The 24,668-nt window shown below is 38.8% G+C and overlaps 1 protein-coding gene across 7 annotated transcripts in view; it reads right to left on the reverse strand.

Moving 5' to 3' along the window:
* The window catches only part of NEK10 (NIMA related kinase 10), a 226,355-nt gene that overhangs the window by 41,993 nt on the left and 159,694 nt on the right, over nucleotides 1-24,668 (reverse strand). For 5 of the 7 annotated variants that reach the window (XM_047738527.1, XM_047738536.1, XM_047738507.1 and 2 more), the window contains 5 exons: nucleotides 22,160-22,343; nucleotides 21,967-22,053; nucleotides 20,391-20,445; nucleotides 8,710-8,747; nucleotides 8,470-8,610 (listed from right to left, as the gene is read on the reverse strand). In XM_047738527.1, coding sequence (XP_047594483.1) covers nucleotides 8,470-8,610; nucleotides 8,710-8,747; nucleotides 20,391-20,445; nucleotides 21,967-22,053; nucleotides 22,160-22,343 — 505 coding nt within the window. The remainder of the gene's footprint in view (nucleotides 1-8,469; nucleotides 8,611-8,709; nucleotides 8,748-20,390; nucleotides 20,446-21,966; nucleotides 22,054-22,159; nucleotides 22,344-24,668) is intronic. The other 2 variants (XM_047738554.1, XM_047738544.1) reach the window with 1 other exon arrangement.

A 24,668-nucleotide genomic window follows, 5' to 3' on the forward strand; every position in this document is an offset into this window, starting at 1 on the left:
TAAAGTGTCAGGATATAAAATCAATGCACAGAAATCAGTTGCATTTCTCTACACCAACAACAAGACAGAAGAAAGAGAAATTAAGGAGTCCATCCCATTTACAATTGCACCCAAAACTATAAGATACCTAGGAATAAACCTAACCAAAGAGACTAAGAATCTATACTCAGAAAACTATAAAGTACTCATGAAAGAAATTGAGGAAGACACAAAGAAATGGAAAAATGTTCCATGCTCCTGGATTGGAAGAATAAATATTGTGAAAATGTCTATGCTACCTAAAGCAATCTACACATTTAATGCAATTCCTATCAAAGTACCATCCATTTTTTTCAAAGAAATGGAACAAATAATCCTAAAATTTATATGGAACCAGAAAAGACCTCGAATAGCCAAAGGAATATTGAAAAAGAAAGCCAAAGTTGGTGGCATCACAATTCCGGACTTCAAGCTCTATTACAAAGCTGTCATCAAGACAGCATGGTACTGGCACAAAAACAGACACATAGATCAATGGAACAGAATAGAGAGCCCAGAAATGGACCCTCAACTCTATGGTCAACTCATCTTCGACAAAGCAGGAAAGAATGTCCAATGGAAAAAAGACAGCGTCTTCAATAAATGGTGTTGGGAAAATTGGACAGCCACATGCAGAAAAATGAAATTGGATCATTTCCTTACACCACACACGAAAATAGACTCAAAATGGATGAAGGATCTCAATGTGAGAAAGGAATCCATCAAAATCCTCGAGGAGAACACAGGCAGCAACCTCTTCGACCTCAGCCGCAGCAACATCTTCCTAGGAACAACACCAAAGGCAAGGGAAGCAAGGGCAAAAATGAACTTTTGGGATTTTATCAAGATCAAAAGCTTTTGCACAGCAAAGGAAACAGTTAACAAAACCAAAAGACAACTGACAGAATGGGAGAAGATATTTGCAAATGACATATCAGATAAAGGGCTAGTGTCCAAAATCTATAAAGAACTTAGCAAACTCAACACCCAAAGAACAAATAATCCAATCAAGAAATGGGTAGAGGACATGAACAGACATTTCTGCAAAGAAGACATCCAGATGGCCAACAGACACATGAAAAAGTGCTCCATATCACTCGGCATTAGGGAAATACAAATCAAAACCACCATGAGATATCACCTCACACCAGTCAGAATGGCTAAAATTAACAAGTCAGGAAATGACAGATGCTGGCGAGGATGCGGAGCAAGGGGAACCCTCCTACACTGTTGGTGGGAATGCAAGCGGGTGCAACCACTCTGGAAAACAGCATGGAGGTTCCTCAAAATGTTGAAAATAGAACTACCCTATGACCCAGCAATTGCACTGCTGGGTATTTATCCTAAAGATACAAACGTAGCGATCCGAAGGGGCACGTGCACCCGAATGTTTATAGCAGCAATGTCTACAATAGCCAAACTATGGAAAGAAACTAGATGTCCAGCAACAGATGAATGGGTAAAGAAGATGTGGTATATATACACAATGGAATACTATGCAGCCATCAAAAGAAATGAAATCTTGCCATTTGCGACGACGTGGATGGAACTAGAGGGTATCATGCTCAGCGAAATAAGTCAATCGGAGAAAGACAACTATCATATGATCTCCCTGATATGAGGGAGAGGAGATGCAACATGGGGGGTTGAGGGGGTAGGAGAAGAGTAAATGAAACAAGATGGGATTGGGAGGGAGACAAACCATAAGTGACTCTTAATCTCACAAAACAAACTGAGGGTTGATGGGGGGAGGGGGTTGGGAGAGGGGGTGGGGTTATGGATATTGGGGAGGGTATGTGCTATGGTGAGTGCTGTGAAGTGTGTAGACCTGGCGATTCGCAGACCTGTACCCCTGGGGATAAAAATATATGTTTATAAAGCTGTTAAAAAAAAAAAAGAAAGAAAGAAAAAAGAAAGGATGAATACCCAAGTTTTGTAGCAACATGGACGGGACTGGAAGAGATTATGCTGAGTGAAATAAGTCAAGCAGAGAGAGTCAATTATCATATGGTTTCACTTATTTGTGGAGCATAACAAATAGCATGGAGGACAAGGGGAGATGGAGAGAAGGGAGTTGAGGGAAATTGGAAGGGGAGGTGAACCATGAGAGACTATGGACTCTGAAAAACGATCTGAGAATTTTGAAGGGGTGGGGGGTGGGAGGTTGGGGGCACTAGGTGGTGGGTATTGTAGAGGGCGCGGATTGCATGGAGCACTGGGTGTGGTGCAAAAATAATGAATACTGTTATGCTGAAAAAAAAAATGAAAGTAGAAAAATGTGAGGGAATAAGCAAATATGACAAAAAAGTATTAATAAAGTCCAATAGTAAATCTAAATGAATATAAACCAAAATGAATTCAGACAATAAAGTATACAAATCTGGAGAAAAAAAAAAAAAGTCAACTCTATTGATGTAACCCAGAATTCTCAAGAAGAAAATATTGTGGTGCAAAAACACACCATGTTCAGCACTATGGATACAAAACTAATCAATCAAACTAAAGAACAAAACAAAACAACAGAGAAAGAAAAGATGGCACGCCAAGCCCCATTCAATTACCTGAACAAGAAGAATTTATCCCAGTCATGGAGAATAGGCAAAATTATTATTGTATGAATCTCGGACAACATTGTAAAGCATTTTCTAATAATTCCATTTGATCCCAGTCTAATGCTACTGGGTAATGTCCCAGTATACCTAACCAATAATTCACACCAATAAAGGTACAAGCAGTTTACATCCTATAGTGTTCACGATTACCCTGCAGAAACTGATGTATTGGTATGACTTTACAGACTGATCAATAAGTTAATTACAAAAATATATAGTTTTATTTCACCAGTCTTATGCTCAATTTAACAATGTTATTTCAGCTTTTCTTTATTGACTATACAAATCCTTGTTCTTCAAATGCTCTTGGAACTAGCTCTTTTATTCTCCATCTAGTTCTATCAATAATGGGTTAAATAAAACTAGGACACTTGCTAAAGAATAACTTAAAGAATTGTGCTTTTGCATTCCGATACAGTAGAAAACAAGAAATAGTTGTACAATTTTTTTTTAATTAATTAACACACTCTCTAAAATATCCCAAATAATCTATAGAATCCACAGTGAGGAATGTCAGTTAAGAATGGGTGAGGTCTGGGGCACCTGGGTGGCTCAGTCAGTTAAGAGTCTGCCTTCAGGATTCCAGGACAGGGAGATCGAGCCCCACATAGGGCTCCGTGCTCAGCGGAGAGTCTTCTTTTCACTCTCCCTTTCCTTCTGCCCCTCCCCTTGCATGTGCTTTCTCTTTCTCTAATAAATAAATAAAATATATTTTTAAAAGGTGGAGGGCACCTGGGTGGCTCAGTTGGTTAAGCGGCTGCCTTCAGCTCAGCTCATGATCTCAGAGTCCTGAGCTCAAGTCCCGCTTCAGGCTCTGTGCCCAGTGGGGTGTCTACTTCTCACTTTCCCTCTGCCCTGCTTGTGCTTTCTCTCTCTCAGTCTATCTCTCTCTCTCAAATAAATAAATAAATAAAATCTTTAAAAAAAAATGGGTGGGTTCTATGGGACACCTAGGTGGCTCCGTTGGTCAAGCAGCCAACTCTTGATTTTAGCTCAGGTCATGATCTCAGGGTCCTAAGACTGAGCCCCGCATCAGGCTCTGCGCTCAGGGAGGAGTCTGCTTCAGGATTGTCTGTCTCCCTCTGCCCCCACACCTGTGTGCACACTCATTCTCTCTCTCTCTCTCAAATTAATTAATTCATTAATTAAGAAGAATGGTGAGGTCTCAGCTATATGAGAGGGCAGGTGGTTGGTTAGCTAGAAGAAAGAGGTCTCTTGCCTCTTTCTTATTAATATTGACTCACCTGTCACTGTACTCATTATTCAAACTACCATATGAAAATAATTCAGAGGGCATTGTAAATACTCTGAAACTGTTTTTAAGTTCTATTAAAAAGCATTAGTAATAATAGTCTGGAATTTGAGAGCCTTGTCTTTCTCCATTGACTCAATTATTTTGTACATTGCTACAATCTGTCCAAGCCATACTGACCTCCTTTATTCCTACTGAATGTGTTGTAGCTTTCTTCCCCTCCTTCCACTTAGCCTTGCCCCCAGGGCAAAAACCCCCAAGGCAGGGTTGTGGGCTACCATTTAATAGCTGATCTGCAATTTGCAAATTTTGGTCTTGGATTGGAATCCTCAATAACATCCATGAGACTGAGTATCTCTTTGGAGAGAAGAACTTGAAAAAAATCTACATCTCCAGGCAGCATTCACCTGGGACCTATCTCCTTTGACAGGAAGAATTAGGAAGGAAATCCCCACTGGTAAAGGAAATTTATTGCCTCCCACCGCTTCCCCAATCTTAAATCTAACATTAAAGTATCATTTTTCCCCATTCTTGAAGTCATCATAAGATGACTTACGCAAGTTGCTCTCAGTAGCAAGGATGAACAAGAGTTTATATTGTGGTAATATGCATCGGTTACTCAATAAGTAGTTTTCAGGGGCCTGACCTCAGAGAAAGTACCCAAGATATATTTAAACTTATAATTTGGTTGGGAAATCTAACCAATATATCAAAATCCCAACAACAATATAAAAAAGTATATAATTATATGCCAAATTGCATGGTATAGACAAGTATTATAAGAAATTCTATTAAAATCTGGGGAGCACTTTTTTATATGCTAAAAGAATGGCCATGAAATAAAACAAGAGAAGGCATGTACTCCAAACCACTTTGGCAATTGCAAAATTTAGCATTAATTACTGTATGTCAATAACTAACGTGAAAGTGAGCTACTGAAGGTTGCTAATGACAAGGGCTGGAATATTAAGCTGTGCTCTCTGGAATACTTGGATGAAACACTGACTACTTTATTTAGATCTGACCTTTATGAACAAAAGACAAGTATAAAAATAGCTTCTCAGTCATCTAGTAAGAAAGCATAATTAAGAGCCCAGAAATCATGAAGTGACAATTCCTATTCAAAATGCAGAGCATAAGAATTCCCATATATCAGCTCAGTGCCTGGCTGTTCACTGCTGTGAAATGGAAAAGTCAGCAAGGGAGAGGAAATGTCAGTGTTAATCTAGTCAAATTAGGCCATATTCTTAGTTGACATTACATTTGCACTTGAAACTTGGGCTTGATTGGCGCTTCCCAAAATTTACATTTGACCCATGCTAATGGCATCCACATTATTAAAATGTACTCTATGTACTTGACAAAGGATAAAATTCTCATAAAATGTTTTGGTATGATTTAGTTTTCACAAATATATGACACCATGTCCCCTACCTCAAGAGGAAAGACCTGTTTCTTTTTTAGACACAACACACCACATGCTTCCCCCCATTCAAAATATCCAGTTGTTAGACTGACACACAACAGAACCAACCAATTATTTTTTAAAGAACTGAGTCTCCTAAAGCAGGGGGCTCTTAATACAGCATAATCTTGCATGTTAATTAGAATAGATATAAAACTTTTCCAATTTTCTTTTCTATTGATTATATTAAGGAGTAGGTTAGTATAAAACAAGTATATCATCACCATTTCTCAAACAGTAACTAATATTCCTTCATAACAAAAAAAAAAAACAGACCTCAGGATAAGCAGATAACAATATCTAGTTAGAATTTAATAAATTTTTTTGCTTATACTTCATTTATTTTTATAATTGCCATCTATTCTTGGTAAGTCATTCTATACTGGTTTCCCATTTGTAGCAAGAATATAAACTCTCCTTTAACTAAATTTAAGTTGAGAAAGTGAGTCAAATTAAGAAACCTATATTAGGAAAAGAATAGTACAGATGATACTCTGATATGGTCAAATTTGTGTACTTAGGTAATCCATCAGTGACTAAAGTTAGGGAAATGCAACTAAAATACTTAACATGTTAAAAATGTTTGTTCGTTCATTTAATCCATGTTAATTAGTGTCAATATTTTCATCCATGCAAGATAGAAATTCTTAAGTGTCCATTTCTGTTGGCAAAGAACTGCATGTATCTGTATATGTATATATCATATGTATAAAATAAATTCTTTACCCAATTTAGTTAGTATTAAAAGACAGAACAGGAAGACTTTAATAGTGCTAACTCGAAATGGTTCCATAGTTATTCGTTCTACAGGAGCTTGTATCACCACAATATGAAGCTAGAAGTTCACTTTAGGACTACCAGATAGACAAAATTATATTATAATAGAGCCACTTGGTACTCTAAAATCACAGCTCTCACCATTTGTTCGGCCGGAGCATATGGAAAATGATGTTTACATTCTAGATATCGTCCTGGGAGCACACCCAGGTTTTGACAAAATTCTTCCCTCCCTCACAATTTTTTCTCGAACATTTAGACAATACAAGGCTGGGGCTGTTGGTTATACACAATGTTCCTTTCATCCAAGCATGTTCTTATCTACCCAAAAAGGCTAAATCAAATGTTAAATAAATGAAAATACATTAATATAGACTGCTTGTAAAAAAAAAAAAAAAAAGCTAATCATCCATACATTTCAGTGCTTTATCTATTTTGAGTAACTAATATTCAAGATATAACTTACAACTGCCCAAACCAATAGTGTCTCATGACACCTTGGTCCAAACTTGCTTCCCTATTGTTGGAGGGTTCTATTAATGTCACCTTTTCATTTTCTTAGGCTAGAGACAATGGAGGTAACAACTGGAATGGAGCATCATTTGCAGACGTGGTAAGTTAATTGGATAGGGCAGGTACCAGTTGTTGATGATTTGGTAAAACAACAATAATTAAAACTTAGCTACAACACTTTAAAAAGTATGACTTCTATATTAAGCAGAAAAGTAATTTTGCATTAAGATGGAGAAAAATCAAGAGTTCTTTTACTTAAAATTAGAATAACCCATAGATACCAACCCAAATGGTTTCATATGCACTAATGTGTCTATAATATTAGTAGAAACAGAGTTCTGTGTGGGTGAACTTTAGCATTCACTGACAACACTATAGTATATGCTACAATATCTGTCAGTATACTTTACAATGGTCTAACACACTCTAAGAAATACAATATATTACATGTAAACTGTGCTATAATGCAGTTTGTTTAAGGTCAAGAGATCTGACCAATTTCATGGATATAAAATAAGTCTTAAACTGGGCCAATTCAACATGCCCTTTCAGAAAAGGAATTCCTATTATGAGTCACAGCAGAACTGTGAATTGCTTACATAAATACATTTTTCTGCTTTGTTATTATAAAATCAATCAACCATTTTAGCTTCATGATTATGTTATGTATAAACTTACCTTATGCCAAACAGCATGGTCAGCATGATAGCTATGGACATCTTAATAACAAAACCATCTTTTTTTGCATCTATGCTGATGGTGTAAATGGCCCCAGACTGTCAATAACTCTTCCAAAGCAAATTTAATAAATGTGAAGACATGGATTAATGTTACAGTAAATCAATTCACATCGCTTATGTTCACCATAGGTGTTAACTCTACAAAAGAATGTGAATTAAAGAAGCCAAAATGAAAACAGCAATGAGCAATATTCCAAATTAACCAAAACAGTAAAGTAGAACCTTATACTAAAGAGGCATATATTCATACGTATGTTAAAAGTAAAATCGCCATACGTTTTCCCTGAATTGTCCAGGTTTAGCTAACAGTTTAACTATTACTATTGAACTTTGGTCCTCTTTAATAGAAATTTGAAACATCAACTAACACACTCTGTTTTCCCCCAAACCATTACTTTTATGTTTTAAGAATCTGTAATTTCTAAATTATTAGAAAAACAACGTTATATAATATTGTTTTAATCAACTATGAATAGAAGTAACCAAAAAAGACTATCTATGTCAGAATAAAGGAGATAAACTTCACTCCCTCATATCATATAGGTGTAGAGTTTATAGAAATGTGAATCTAGGGTGCCTGGGTGGCTCAGTTGGTTAAGCATCCAACTCTTGATTTTGGCTCACGTCATGATTTCAGGGTCATGAGACTGAACCCCGCATCGGGCCCTATGCCAGGTGTGGAGCCTGCTTAAGATTCCATCTCCCCCTCTGCTCCTCCCCACCCCCTTTTCTCTCTTTCTCTATCTAAAAAAGAAAAGAAAAGAAAAGAAATATGAATGTAAAACAACTATTATTTTTGTTCAAAGGTATACAGTTTAAGCACAAATAATTGAACTGGTTAACATCCCCACCAAAACAAAAATGTAAACTTTAGAAAAATAGCCTATACTATTTCAATCAAATAAGTGAACACAGAAAGCATTTTGATACTGTTAAATTGCCAAACTAATAATCGTGGACGAACAAAATGAAATTCTCCTGCCATTTGTATTAAAATTACCTCCCAAGAATCATTCAGACATTTCAGGCCCAACTATAATTCTGTATTCACACATTGTGGGCTTGACATCAACTTGATCTAATAAGTACTACCATGATCTTTGAGATTTCGAAGAATCACAGCGGGAAGGCTATGGGACTGCCACCCCGTCACTAACTCGGCCTCTATCTCCTTAACGTGGGCCCTGAGCATGAGGGATGGTACTTTCAGAAGCAGGTCAAGAGGCAGCACAGCTGAAGAAATAAAAGGGGGAAAGATATGAAACTGTAACATAAATCACACTGAATATCAGGGAGGCATGCACAAATTTGTTACTGCTAACACGAAATTACCTGGTCTTGGTCTGGATCCTAATCCACCAGTGAAGTCCCTGAAAACAGAATTAGGGGCTGTTAGAAGGATTTACTCGACTTAGACTTGACTAACATTGACTGAAAGTCTATACCTTACTATGGTTTATAATACAAAAATAAAAAAAGATTATTTTCCTTCAAGATGCTCTCAGAAGCTTAATAAAGAGGAAAACAAGCCCATTCAAACCCATAGCAGACCTCACATTCTACTGACACATCGAAGAACCCTGTCTCATCACAGTGATTTATAAGCTCTAAGAATAACTAAGAACCTACATCTTAGTGTCTTGGATAATCTTCTTATACTTAAAATCAAAATGATAAGGTTACATTAAAATAAGTGTTTAGGGGCACTTGGATAGTTCAGTCAGTTAAGCATCTGACTCTTGATTTTAGCTCAGTTCATGACTCTGGGTTATGAGATGAGCCCCAAGTCAGGCTTCGTGCTCAGCAGGGAGTCTGCCGGAAATTCTTTCTCTCCCTCTGCCCTTCTGCCTCACTTCTAGGCATGCTCTCTCTCTTTTTAAAATAAATTAAATCTGTAAAAAATACAAGTGTTTAAAATTTCACATGTGGTATTTTTTTATGCTTTGTTCCTGTCGTCTTAAAAAAGAAATTTTAACTATTCCTATGAAATAAGATGACTTTTACATTTAAGAGAATTACATTTTTCCTTGTTTTCAGTGTTATTAACATCACTCGTTTGCCTTGCCCTGAAATTCTAGACTTCCTGATCATTTTGCACTTTTGGTCTAGTGCCTTCCACCCCCTGGAGGTGGCCTTAGAGACCACCAGGGACAGCCATAAATAACCTTCGACCTTGTTTTTTCTGCTGATATCTAGAGCTAATTTCTTAATAGTTATTTTTGGAATGAAATAAGAAACATCTGTGCTCTGACTATACTAAATTTAATGTAACAAAATGTAATGCAAAATTTAAGCCCAACAAAAACATATTGAACATCTACTACATTCAAGGCACGTGATAGGTATCTGCTGAGTAGGAATGGAGGAATTTAAATACAAATAAACATGGCTAGTAAATCTCTTACCCCAACATTTTCGTTTTAAGCACAGAAATCTTGATATGTAAATGCAACACATACCTAAATTATGAAGCAAAACAAAATTGGCTCTCATTTACCCTCCGCCCAACTAGAGTACAGGAATAATACCAAAGCCGGTTGTAAGTTCCTTCCTTTTTCCTTTTTCCTTTTTCACTCCTCCTAACTCCCCACCCACCAAGCCAGCCCTCTCCTGATCCCACTATTTTCTCTGTCCCTTTCTCAGCGCAAGTTCTCAAGTCAGTGAAAAGTCAATAGAAACTTGCCAGCTTTATACAGTTAATAACTCTCCCTAGTTCTGGGATAAGGGTATGTTTAAAGAAAGAAAATGGATAAGCCCTGCCCTCAGAAAGGTCAAAGAGGGGCATAATCTCAGTAGTATCCAAATATGGGCAGGGTGCTTCCGGGCTGAGCTAAGGAGCAGAATATCTTTGGACACATGGTATATCACAGCATGCATGAGTAACCCTGTGCCGTAGCCTTCTAGACACGTCTACCACTGTCCAACAGAAATGCCATGCGAATCACAAATAAAAGTTTAAATTTTCTGGCAGCCACATTTTCAAAAAGTAGAAATAAAAGGGTGATGTTAATTTTAAGAATATATCCTATTTAACCAAATTTATCTAAAATACTATTTTAGCAGGCACTAACTATAAAAAACTAATGAGATATCAGACGTTGTTTTATATTTAAGTGAATATTAAAATGAGATTAAAAATTTCGTTCCTCAGTCACACTACCTACATTTCAACTGCTCAAGATCCACATGTGGCACAGGCCTCCATATTCAACAGTGCATGCCAGACTCTTCTTTGGAAGGTCTTGTCATTGTCTTCATAAACATTATGCCTGAGGCTAATACTCATGGCCTGTAGCTGCTAAGCCAGCAATACCTCTTAAACAATCTTAAATGGTAAATAAAATGTAACTTGTGGAGATCTTTTATTCCTAAGGTTATGGGTACTTTTGATAGCTGATAACCACTCACATGCCAAGCTAAGTAGATGACTATTCCAGTTTTCCTGAAGAATCCAAAGCTCCAAACATTTGTACGTATTAAAAAATGGGCCAGTGATATATGTGAAACAGACTATCCTGACATTGGCAAGTTGCTGTTACTCCTTAATATAACGCTAAACTTTGTTACTCCTTAATATAATGCTAAACTCCTCCTTAATGAACTTTAGGGGATCTTTAAAATAACCACCACACATTCATTAAAACAATATTTATTAAGGGCCCACTATGTGTAGAAACTGTGCCAGGCAATACAGAAGGGATGGTGAAAAGAAATAGTCCCTCATCTTGAAACTCACAAGCTTGCAGGAGTATGGTAGGAAAACTGTTAATTTCTCTGGAAATTATATCATGGATCACAAGAAAGATTAGTCATCTGAAATTTCCAAATAGAACAGACTCATCGTAGCCAGAAGTGACAACATTTAACTATACGATTGTTAGGTCCACAGATGGGAGAAAGATTGAAATTATGCAGAGCCTGAGGGAAGTTTGCCTCTAGACTGAACAGGATTGAATGTTTATGTCCAACAGAACATTATGGCTGCAGAGGATGGTTTCCCTTGATAGTGTAAGTTGGAAAACAGACAAAAGTGATTTAACACAAAGAGAACATTCCAAAAATGTTCTTTTCTGGTGAAAAGGCTTAATATAATGAAGCTTGTGTCCTCTGAAACTTTTGAAATGGGAATTGACTAATAGGACTTCAGGTTGATGAAACAGAATTTCAGAGAAACGGAAGGTTTCAAAGGATTCAGAAAGGTCATCCCTTCCAACTCTCTTCAGATCTGGGGTAACTTCATCCAGAATTTATAAGCCAAAGCAGAAACTGAAGAACTGGATCAGAATATTAGCCCACAACTTCCACCCCAAAGCAATAACGGGTAAAGCGGAGATTGAAGATATTAGCTCTGAAATTTCTTAAATCCACTTTTCACTGAATGACTTCGAGTACAGGGTAAATTACTTGCATAATTACTGTGTCAGAGGAGTCTTAGCCATGAAGGAGATAGAGTTCTAGAATTTTCATTTTGTAAAATCCTTCTAAATATACTTCTGAACCAAGGGAGGTGCATTACATTACTTAATTCAATTGTGAAAAGTAGTTAGTACTAGCTAGTGTTGATAAAAGGAGAAATATTTAACATTTTGAAATGAGAAGGGTGACTTACAGTATTTAAGATAATGCCTTCTGAGGCTACTGTAATCACACCATCTGAGCTAACTAGCACTTTACTGCTTAGAAGTCTCTTTCAGATAGCAACACTCATAATGTGTGGAAAAAAACCAGCATTATGCGGGGTTCTCTTGTCCCCTATCTGTGAAGTTAACAGCAGTGATGTCACTACTGGAAAGGAGAACGGTGCCCCTGGAGCTCTCCTCTCCTACTCCAAGAATAGCTAGAAACAAACAAGCAATTAGCCACAAAAGTTTAGAACTAGCACATAAAAGGAATAAAGTGGTCTTATTAATAATACATTGTTTCTGTAAGACAGCTTGATAGGCTAGGTTGATTCTGGCAAGTAGTGATCAAACAGTATTTTTTTGATTTAAGTAAAACTGGATATGGATTATGAAAAGGGGGAGTAGAGAATACCCACAAGTCAAAATAAGCAAGACTTCAGCTAAAAGGAGACCCTGAGGTTACACTAAGGTCTTTCTAGTCACATATATAATGCTGGATGGTCTCAAATGTCCACAGTTGTCTTTGATGAGACTCAAAGACTAGAGTCAATTCACATGCTTGAATATGATTATGCATACTCTGATTTATCAAAGAAATTGTGAGCCACAGGCATCTCCCAAACCGCAAACATTCGATGTCTCAGACCAACCTGCCAACGATACCCTGTTGCCTTGGCAACAGAATGCAAGCAGGCATGGAGAAATCTTGTTGCCTAAGCAACAGAATCTTAAAAAAAAAGGGGTGGGGGGGGCGCTTAAGCTGTGGTTATGGCAAAGGCTCATAGGTTCTAGTCTGTAGGTGGGATTTTAGTCCTCTTCTAATGAAAGGTATAGAATATATGGTAAGATAACAGTCATTCACCTGTTAGTTAAAAAGTATTTATGGCCCGGCCCCCGTGTGCAATACATTGCATCCTGAGAAATACAAAGACGGTCCAGGCATCGTCTGGTATGTGACAGTATGCAAAAATAAATATTAATTGAATGAATGAATGAATATTCTTAAGAAAGGCATAATACAATGGCCAAAGCTTACTAGGAGTGAGTGCACGTAATAGTTCAAGAGGTTGAAGCCCATGTGTGCATTATCAAGTTCCACTATACAGGATAATTTATTTGTAAATTGAAATAAAATGTTATAGTTCATCGGGTGAGAACTATCTACCTATGTACTGACACTTTAAAATCCAGATAAGAAACTGATGAAAGTCAAACCCATTCTTAATTCTTTCCTAACAAGTAGTAATGGAGGCAAAATTTAGATGATTTAAGTTAGAAATTTCAAATGATTAAAGTCAGAAATTTCAAAGGCAGTCTTAATTATTGATTTGGGGGGTTTTTTTCCTTGACACAAACATTAATTAAACAAGCTCTTAACTAACTCTGTCACTGTTCACAAAATATCAAATAAACAGTAATAATAAAGATATTTATTTAATTTGATTACTTCAAAAGAGATATTTTGTGACAGATGGCTATGAAAAGTAAATTCTACTTTCTTACTCCTTATGATTTCAGAGATGTACACATCAAAATAAAAGATGATTTCCACAAACACTATCATGCACTTCAACCTTTCTCAATGTATGAGTAGGGTTCAAATCTCTAAAACTGGGAATGTAAAAAATGGTACAACCACTTTGGAAAACTGTTTGGCAGTTTTTTAAATAGTTAAGCATACACCTACCATATGTTCCAGTCATTTCACTTCTAGGTATTTACCCAAGAATTTTACTTTTTTATTGACTTTTTTTTTTTAATTTATTCATTTGAGAGAGAGAGAACCTGAGCAGGAGGGGAAGAAGGAGAGGGAGAGAGAGAATCTCAAGCAGACTCCACACTGAATGTGGAGCCAGACACAGGGCTCTACCTCAGGACCCTGAGATCATGACCTGAGCCAAAATCAAGAATCAGATGCTTAACCCACTGAGCCACAAACAGGCTCCCCAATGCAAGATTTTTAAAAGTATGTATCCATACAAAACCACAAATGTTCATCATAGCTTTATCTGTAATAACCTAGTACTGGAACTCTAATGTCCATTAACAGATGAATAGAAAACAAACCATGATAAATCCATACAATGGACTACTACTTCACAATAAAAAGGAACGAACTATTGATACACTATGAAAACTGCAGGGACAGATCTCCAAATAATCATGCTGCCTAAAAGAAGCCAGACAAATAAGAGTATGTACTATATAATTCCATTTAGATGAAATTCTAAAATGCTGACTAATCTAGAGTGCAACGAGCAGATTAATGAATGCCTGGGGTAGGGGAGTGAGGAGCATAATGGAAGGTAAAAATGAACACAAGAACACTTGTAGGTGGATATGTTCACCATCTTAATTGTTATTTCACAGAGATATACATATTCAAAGCTTATCAAATTACACATTTTAAATATGTGCAGTTTATTTTGTGTGAATTATACCTCTTTGAAACTGTTAAAACAAACTTCTCACATTCTCATTTAAGAAAAGTTGTTCAACTAGACCATCACATGACCTGTGTGCATTCGTTAAAAGCAATATATAAAAAATACACCATTAAGTTCATTTTTGTCTGCCTTTCATTATTTACTAGCTGGAACTTCTTGTTCTAGTTATCTCATGGTTCCACATCTTCAGGAGAACTAACTATTAGACCTTAGTAGAATGAGTCTATTGCAACTAAAGCAGTTACTTCGTGACATTCAGATTGAAAAACATCTGTAACAGTATCCCAGGTGATGTTTCTGCTAATGATTCTCCAATAACATGCAAAGATGTAAAAAATGAAGATGTAAAATCAACTGTCTAGTCCAGTAAGTCAAAAGCCTAAAAGCAAATTATACTACATGAATACACATACAGTATGAATGACCTGTTTATTATTAGGAAATGTAGGTCAACAAGAAGCTCCCCAAGGTCCACTGCGGTAGTATAAAAACTGCTCCATTGACATCTCCAGATTTTCTGGGGAGCCAGGAGAGCACTGGGAATGGCTGCTATATGGATGGCATCCTGATGGGGGAGATTTTATCTGGAGTCTTGGGAATGGGAATTTGGAGATTCATCTCTGCTTTGTGAATGGCTCCAGTTCCAGACCTGAGGAATGGGGTTCTCTCTACTGATCTGGTTGTTTTCAGTTTGGCTTCTAGGACTTTTGTGATTTGAGGATGGAGGCTTGAGATCTGGGGAGGAGTTTGACAAGGAAAGGAGCCCAGAAGAATTATTTGTTGACTTCATGTCATTTCTGCTAAGTAATTCATAGATGGAACATATAACTTCCAAGAGTTGAGAACTAGCTCTCTCTTGGTCTTGTGATTAATTATAGTCCTGAAAAGCATTTCATCATCAGGTGATGACCTGGATCACCAGGGTGCCTTCCAGTTCTAATGTGATGTTTCCTCTCATCAGCCTTGATACCAGTTATCTCTCTAAGGAGGGCAGAAGCTGCCCTTCCTAGTTCCATTTGCAAGTCTATGGTGAGTTATTAGGAAGGTACCTTGGTTCTTAAGCAGATAATTGGCTTAAATCTGGGCCCTGATATCTGTGTTGACGTAAGTTCAAAATTTATTCTTAAGCTTTCCTTTTGAACTAGTTAGCCAGGACAAAGTTTGAATTCTAAGCTCTAGTAGACATGCTCAGGTCAAACCTTACCTGTGGCTTTTTCTAAATGAGACCAATTCTCTTTTTTAAAGAGCCAGTAAGGCTCCCCAAGAAGGAGAGCTGCTCCGGGTCTCATTGTAACTGGTCTACCATTTCATATGTGGCATAGAAGAGCCAAAAAATCTCTACGGCTTGATTTTCTATGTATCTTTATTCTATTTTGCAGCTTTGCTACCTTGTTTTAGATTCTAACTTCTTATTTAACATCTAAATATTTTCTGTCACTTTGTTATTTTCTTTTATATCCTAACATCTACTTTAGCTTCTAAATATTTTCTAGTATGCAGTGTGGCTATCTTCTTTTATTTTTTTTTTTTATTTTTTTTTAAAGATTTTATTTATTTAACAGAGATCACAAGTAGGCAGAGAGGCAGGCAGAGAGAGAGAGGGGAGGGGTAAGCAGGCTCCCTGCTGAGCAGAGAGCCCAATTCGGGACTCAATCCCAGGACTCTGGGATCATGACCTGAGCTGAAGGCAGAGGCTTTAACCCACTGAGCCACCCAGGCACCCGGCTATCTTCTTTTAGATTCTAACTTCTCATTTAGCTTCTAAATATTCTGCAGGATGGCTTCACATTTCTTATTGGTATAAACCAAGGAACCCAGAAAAATCCTAAACAAGTTAGATTGCAAATAACTCAAGCTTTATTTAATGTCTTTTTTTTTTTTTAAGATTTTATTTATTTATTTGACAGAGAGAGATCACAAGTAGATGGAGAGGCAGGCAGAGAGAGAGAGAGGGAAGCAGGATCTCTGCCGAGCAGAGAACCTGATGCGGGACTCGATCCCAGGACGCTGAGATCATGACCTGAGCCGAAGGCAGCGGCTTAACCCACTGAGCCACCCAGGCGCCCTATTTAATGTCTTTTAATTCAAAGAATCATAAGTACATTTTACAGTTGTCTCTTTTCAATTTAGAGAAGCTCTGGGGATTGCTTGGAAGGAAATCAAAAGTCATTAATCTTAAAAAAAAAGTCATTAATCTTCTTTCTTCTCATTTGGCATGAATCATAAGCTGTCTTTTGTCATTTCTTCTCTTCTGAAGTCTGCCCTTGTCTCTCTGTTACACTCGGAGTTCCTTGAGGGAAGAGAGCTTGTCTTAAAACAAACTGTGTTCCCTGATGGCATGTCACACTCTACCACACACAGTACAGTTTTCAAATATAATTTTAGCTTCGGTCCTATTCACTTATGTGACTTCTGATCCATCAACCTCAACATTTGGGTCATTTCCCATTTTCCACCTGTTGACGTGGTCATTAGCCACAATTCAAAGGGGTTAATGTAATTACACTCTGTAATATCCCCTTTTTCAATGAGCTTCAGTTTGAACTTCTCCTTTCTGTTGATTCTGGTTCACCCAACTAGCTATAAAATGGTTAGATGATGATTAGCTTTTAAAAACCATCTCAAGGAGGGACGCCTGGGTGGCTCAGTTGGTTAAGCAGCTGCCTTCGGCTCGGGTCATGATCCCAGCGTCCTGGGATCAAGTCCCACATCGGGCTCCTTGCTCATCAGGGAGCCTGCTTTTCCCTCTGCCTCTGCCTGCCATTCTGTCTGCCTGTGCTCGCTCTCTCTCCCTCTCTCTCTCTGACAAATAAATAAAATCTTTAAAAAAAAAAAAAAGAGGTGTGACATTTAAAAAAAAAAAAAAAAACCATCTCAAGGGACGCCTGGATGGCTCAGTGGGTTAAGCCTCTGCCTTCGGCTCAGGTCATGATATCAGGGTCATGGGATCAAGCCCCACCTCAGGCTCTCTGCTCAGCGGGGAGCCTGCTTCCTCCTCTTTCTCTGCCTGTCTCTCTGCCTACTTGTGATCTCTGTCTGTCAAATAAATAAATAAAATCTTAAAAAAAAAAAACATCTCAAACTCTAGAATATGTAATACATATGTTTCTTTTGTTTTTGAAGGGCTGGACTTCAACTGAATTCTTGCAAATAACACAATTCCATGAGTCCTTTGAGGAAAAAAAAAGACTAGAATTATTTAACAATTTCAAGATGCCTAAATTTATCTGATTGGAAATTCCCATTTTAACATAAAATTCTTTTAACTGGGGAGTAAAACCCATATGTCATAATGTATTTTTGCACTAAAATACTTGTTTTGCACTTCTATACATTTAAGCAATTTCATATCAATGAATAAATTATCCAAGAATGGAAAAAAAAAAAGCCTTCTGATCATGTTCTTAGAAATAGAAATAATCACAAAATTGGGAATTGCTACATTCCCGAGGGCGCTTGCTAAGTATTTTGCAGGAAAACATGTGGAACATTTTCCTATGCAAACACTGTTCCCAAGCAGTTGGAAAGATTTCCAGATCAGCTCACAAAAATCTATCCATCTTGCAATGTGGTTAAGACAGAAGTTCTGATGCCAGAGTTGAAGAGAACAAACTGACTCCATGGTAGCAGGCGTTCAGATCCCCAGCTCCATAGCCATGTCTCCCAACCCTGTCTCCCTCCTTGCTGGGCCAAATGAGCAAGAGCTCCCATGGCTCCAGGCTCCTGTGTGGGGCTTCCATGTCTGTGGAAAGTAGGGGTAGAGGTGGTGACTTAAGGACAAGATGACAGAAGGTAGGCTCTGGGAGGGAACTGCAAGCCTGGGAAATTCCTTAGGTGATCTTATCATTCAAGTCCCAAGTCCTCCAGATCCCCCATTCTCGTTCTCCATTCTCCTTGGGGTTTGGGACGGTTTCTCTTTTCCCTGCTCTCTCCGTTACTTCTAACCACCATCCTCTGCACACTGGCCCACTAAAAAATGTGTAGGCTTTCCTCAACGATGCTTCTCATATTTTATGCACTCGGATCAGTTTTCCTTGGGCTTTTGTTACTAGCAACACTGGAAACGAGTTAGGAAATGAAAAAGTTTCACGCTAACCGTTCCTGAACCTTATGTGAAAAAAAAATCAGTAATCAATGGTATTGTATCTTTGACTAAACAAAAATGATTTTCTATAGGAACTCTCCTTTGCCACCCAACTGAATGCCTCAGGATTTAGCTAGGCAGGTTCTTCATTTTGAATTCATCTTCCCAGCAGCACCCTTGAGCCCAGAAGCAGACAAGAGTTCCATTCTGGCTGCCTAGCACCTAGAACCTGCTCCCTCCAACAAAGACCCCTCATGGACGTAGATCCAGGAGCTCAGCCCTCCCTGCAGCAGTGAATAGAGTGTTAATTCAAACCAGGCCCCCCTGACTCTCTCACGCAGGACACCGGATCCTGAGAAAGGTGACACATGGATGGAACAAACAGACTGGGAGCTCCTTTGTCCCAACACCAGGGCCTTTCTGAGCCTGTGTCTCCTCTACAGATTGCAGCGGCTCACTTGACTTTCATTCCTTCCTAAGTTTGATCCCCTGGATCCTCATTATGTGGCCCCCAAAGCCTTTGAATGAACCTCCCTGTTGTACAAGTCAATCAGAATCATGTTCCTTTGCCTTGTCCAGAAAGCCCAACTGCTAAAGCACAGCATGGCCTTAGCCTTTTGTCCCATGGCATGTAGCCACGCCCCCGACCACGGTCACCCGCAGCTTCAATGCATTCCAGCCTCAACCAGCATCTTCACCTCTGAGCTGTCTCCGCTCAGGTGTCTGCCCATTTTTATATCGGTTCTTCCTCACTGACCACCCTCCTCAAATCTAAACCATCCTCACAGCAGTGAACATCATCTAATGACCAGAAACCACCAAGTATTATCTTTTCAAACCCTCTCCTCTGCTTTTCTAGCTTAATTTTATCTTTGCCTCCCTTTCTTCAGACACAGAGAAAGGGCTGTCACTTCCTCTTTCCCAGACCTGCTCTCTGGGCTCCACTACTCTGTGCCAGTGTTCCAGCAATTTCTTCTTTCCCTCTTTATCTCTCCTCTCCACTGGCAGCCTCTCCTGAGTCCCAGCCACCCTGCAGTCATCCTGAGTCTAAGAAGGTCCTTTTCCATCAAACATCGCTCGCCAGCTAACTGGCCAGCTCACTGGTAGCTTCCTTCCCATCTCTGCTTCTGCAACTTCTGAAAGCACCACGATCAGGCTTCCACTCCTGTCCACCTCACCCAGTGTCACGGAAATCACCCTCATGAAGGTCATCAGGGACTTGCAAAAGACCAGACTTAATAGTTTCATTTTAGTCTTTTGTCCAAGAGATAACTGTTAGAGAAATTGCTGGTGGTCCTAAAAGAGTTCTTTTTCCTTTTAAAATAGAATCCTCCAAACATATTTATCCTCCCTTTCAGCTAGATGTGTTCATATGATTAAGTTCTGGCCAATGGTATGTGAGCAGAAGGGATGAGCACAATGCATGAGTCATGTCCTTGAAAGGAAGGGGCACGTCTCCATGTGCTCCTTCCACTTCCTGCTGGCTGGGATGTGGAGGTGATGGGGTCCACGTTTGCCACATTTGCCATGAGGATGAGCCCTATAGTCTGGGATTGTGGAAAAACAAGATATAAGGAGCCAGGGCTCCAGATGGCCTCATAATGCATAACTAACTACTTCTCTGGTCCAGCCCTGAGCTCCATTAGGCTAATGGCTTAGCTAAAGTTCATAAAGCTAGATTAAACCCAGATCCAAGCTTAGTACACTTTCCAGTATGCTCCCAGTAAAATGCAATCTGTGCTGGGAGGGTGGGTCTATCAGCCTCTACCATCCATGTCCATGGTGACTTCTGGCTACGAGGTTTTAGTTTAGCCACCAATAATGGCTCTGCAGACTTCTGGGAGCTCAATGTGTACACACCTTGTTTGGGATTGTCTTTCTCCTCCTGAGGCACTAAAACTTCTCTTTAAAATGCCTGAAACAAGAACATAAAAATAGCTTTACATTTCCCCTGTGTAAATCTTTTATTTATTTATTCTATTCTTTTCTATCTAATATCTATTCTATTCTTCTATTTATTCATTAAAAAAAGCTGCATTCTATTATGTGAGCAGTATTTAGCATACTCTAAAGACGGTCTTCATTTATAAAAGTATCGGTTAAAATAGAAAGCTTCAAATTACTGTTTACTTGACAGGATTGTTTAAGGTCCTTTTTCCAAAGGAAACTCTGTTATTAATAGCTAATAAAATACAATCAAATATCTATCTCATAATTATCCTAAAGGCCTTAACAAGTATAAGTTACCACATGCAAGTTTAAGGGTTCAACTTGTCCTTCCTCCCTTCCCCACTGACCTTCCTCACCACTGTTACCCCGAACATACAAAGATGAATTCATCTCAAAACAGCCAGTAATTAACTGCTTGTAGAATTTGCTACATATGTATGAATATCTTTCCTGTATAGCTTTCATGTTTTCCTAATCACCAATCAGGACATTTTTATCTAGCAAGCCGGAATTTGTGGGAAAATAGATCAATGACGGAAACAGATTATCCCAGAAAATCTGGAACATCTAGTCACTATTTTATGGACAGTTAAGTTTGGAAAGGAACCAAAAATGAAGCAAATGAAGCAACTCCTTAGGGTTTTACTTAGGTCCTTGGGGAGACTATTTTAAACTTTCTTTTATGAGATTTTCATATATAGTCATTAATGAGAGGAAATCGTTTACACTAACTTTATTTCAGAGTATTTCTACCTCTCTAATTAATGTGCCTTCAACCTACTCTTTTAAATGAATTAATTATTCTTTCCTCTCCATATTCTATTTTAACCTTTCTTTTCTTTCAGTTGCAGATTTGTTGAACAAATTGAATCCTATCTTTCCTTATGATCTTTACATTTTTCCAAATATATCTTTTCTTTTCTTTTCTCTTCTTTTCTTTTCTTTTCCATACCTCATACCACAGACTATTTACTTTCCTGTTTTAAATCAAGAGTCAGAATTCACGTATGGACTGAATTTATATATTCCATTTTTTCGTAGTAATAAACAATTAAAATATTTATTTTACTTTAGTGTTTGAAATATATTTCTTCATAATGGAAATAAAATTGTACAAAATGTAGTCTACCCCAGGACTAATTTCTTCTCCAGGTCTCTAATTCCTATAGACCAGATTCATAAGAAATCACTTCCATTATTCTTGTGGTTATTTAGTGTGTCTCCAAATTAGTTATCTCCACTCGCCAGTTGGAATCTGGGTTTGCTGGTAGAAATAATGAAACTATTCATTTGACAGCTGAGGCAACAGAAGACCGCAGTGCTGGCTGGCCTCTGGGCCCCTCACAGGGCTAGACCGACCTGTCCTAATTAGCACCGCACCTGGAGAACAAACTTCTGCCTATGTACATGATGGCATTTACTCAACTCCCAAGTGTGATTCCCAAACCATGACCTACCGGAACCCCGCAGGCCAGCAAAAACTTACTGAATGTAGATTCTTTTAAAGGGCTTGAACTGGAGCTGCTGGAGTTGTCCGAAATGTCCAGTTCATCATCTAGCTCTGAGTACATATCTGCATGTGAATCAAAGAGTAACAGAATAAAATAAAAAGCAAATGAGCCTTGAAAGAGACCGAAGTCAAGAGCGCATGCCTGCTGTCTCCGTTTCACTAGAAATACCTTTCTCAATATTTTCCAAGTTGAAGTTCTCCTCCGACAGGATTTCATCGCAGGCTCTGTCTTCCTCCTTACTGCCGGGGGCCTGGAAGCCCTCGGGGGGCAGGTCTGCGCTCTCTGAGAGTTCACTTTTCAGGCTGGCGGCCCCACTGCTGCTGCTGCTCAGGCTCGCCTTCTCGAAGGTCTCCTGCAAGACAGATCCAGCTTAGGGTCGCCTTTCCTTCCTTCCTTCTGCAGGACCCAAAGCTTGTCAGCACGGATAGGAAAATGCTGGCTGCCTTCTTAAAAATGTTCGTGCTCAAGTGCCAGTAACATGGTAGCCACACGCCGGCGGTAGAGCTCCTTTGGTCTGGGACTAAGAAGAAAGTGTAGCTGCACCGATGGACAAACAAGAATGGATATGCCAAGATGCTCAGTGACAGGTCTGTACAGTCTGGCAGAAGAAAGTGCGGCACTAAGGAAAAGATATGTACCAATGAAGCCGAAATTACTTTCCTTTAAGTTATCTTCATAATATTTGCTCTGTCTCGGGCGCCTGGGTGGCTCAGTTGGTTGAGTGTCTGACACTTGATTTCTGCTCAGGTCATGATCTCAGGGTCGTGGGATGGAGCCCCACACTGGACCCTAATGCTGGGCATGGAACCTGCTTAAGATTCTCTCTCTCCGTCTCCCCCTTCCCCCCACTCCACTCTGTCTCTCTAAAAACAAAACAAAATAAAATAAAATAATAGTAATAATAATAATAATACTATTTTCTCTCTAAGTCATGGGGATAACAGGTACAGCATAAGGAGTATAGTCAGTGGTATTGTGACAGCACTGTATCATGACAGACAGTAGGTACACTTGTAGTGAGCAAAGCATAAGGTATAGAATTATGGAATCACTATGTTGCACACCTGAAACTAATGGAACATTGTATGTTAATTATACTTCAATATTAAGAAAAAAACCCCGCTATCAAATCTCAGAACCACAATGGGTAAGTAGGGCTTAGTTTCTTTAAATCTGAGGGAACTTAATGGCAGACACAGCCAGGCCATGGAGGCAGAGAGGTGCGGTCCCCTGAAACATGAAAAGCTGGGCAGAGGCTCCAATGATGACCAATGCTCGCTAGAGACACAGGTCCGTGGTTTTTTGTTTTGTTTTGTTTTGTTTTCAGATGCTTTTTTCCAAAATGAAAGTGACACCCACAGCTACCAGGGGAGGTTCCTAAAAACTCCATAGTGAAGGAATAGAAGATGAAGAAAACCTAAGACGTTATGAGTGACTGGACTTAGAAGTCAGCCTCTGAAAGCTTTCACGTGTTTCTGTTCACTAAACAAGACAAAAAATGAAAAGAATATCAAAGACATGTTGTGCCATGCAAACTGTGCAACCAATTTCTGCTTGTTATCTCTGTTTCCTGAGAATTTTTTCATTTTTCTTTCCTCAAGCTTCCACCAAGAGGCTTGGAGATAGTTCTCATTCTGTTAAAGCCAACATGCAGTTCAAGGAGCATTTTAATTTTGTTTGTCTAGTCCTCCATCCCATGCCTTCCTACTTTCGTGACTCAGCATTGTTCATGCCTGCCTTTTGGATCTACTCAGGTCTGAGAATGTAGAACCCAAAATGGAAAATGCTTCAAACACTCTTTGGCATTGCTGAATGTATGCTTCTCTGACATTTTTCCCATGCTTAAGGCTCATAAGGGACTTCCAAAGTCAGCCTCGGCTCTTCCCAAGTTCAGCCCCTGACACCAAATCCAGGAGGCTCCTTCTGAGGCTCAAAACTTTCCTGCTAAACTCCCTCAACTCCTTCCATGCTTTCCTCCTTTTTCTGTCCCAATCCACAAATCCTTCTTCTTCCAACATCCTCAACTAAAGTCAGAAATGTACATAGAAATAAATGTAGGGTTTTTTTCCTCCTATGGCTTTTTTTTTTTTTTTTAAGATTTTACTTATTTATTTGGGAGAGAGACAGAGAGTAAGAGAGAGAGCAAGAGAAGGGGGAGGATCAGAGGGAGAAGCAGACTCCCTGCTGATTAGGGAGCCCGATGCGGGACTTGATCTCGGGACTCCAGGATCATGACCTGAGTTGAAGACAGTTGCTTAACCAAATGAGCCACCCAGGTGCCCCTCCTCCTATGACTTTTTTATCCAAAATTAATCATCCACTGCCCTATTCTAAAGGCTATAACTAGATTTACAACCTTGTAGGGACTATACACTCAAGATGTGTCAATGCTATCAATGTTTTAAAAAAGAGAGAGAGAGAGAGATCATTTTGCGGTTGACAAAACTGTTTATTGCACTGAAGTAACTGGATGCCAGAATCCATATATCTCTAAAACTTGCAAAACTGTAGCAAACGCTTTCTTTTTAGGACAGACATGGATAAGACATTTTTCTTTGGACAAATGAAGAGTGAGGAGAAACTGTGAGTCCTGATGCAGGCATTCCAGACTTGAGGACCTTTAACTTGCAACCAATAATCCAGACCCAGTTGGGCTGCAGGTGAAGTCATTTGCAAT

The sequence above is a fragment of the Lutra lutra genome, chromosome 1 (assembly GCF_902655055.1).
Source record: "Lutra lutra chromosome 1, mLutLut1.2, whole genome shotgun sequence".
NCBI lineage: Eukaryota > Metazoa > Chordata > Mammalia > Carnivora > Mustelidae > Lutra > Lutra lutra.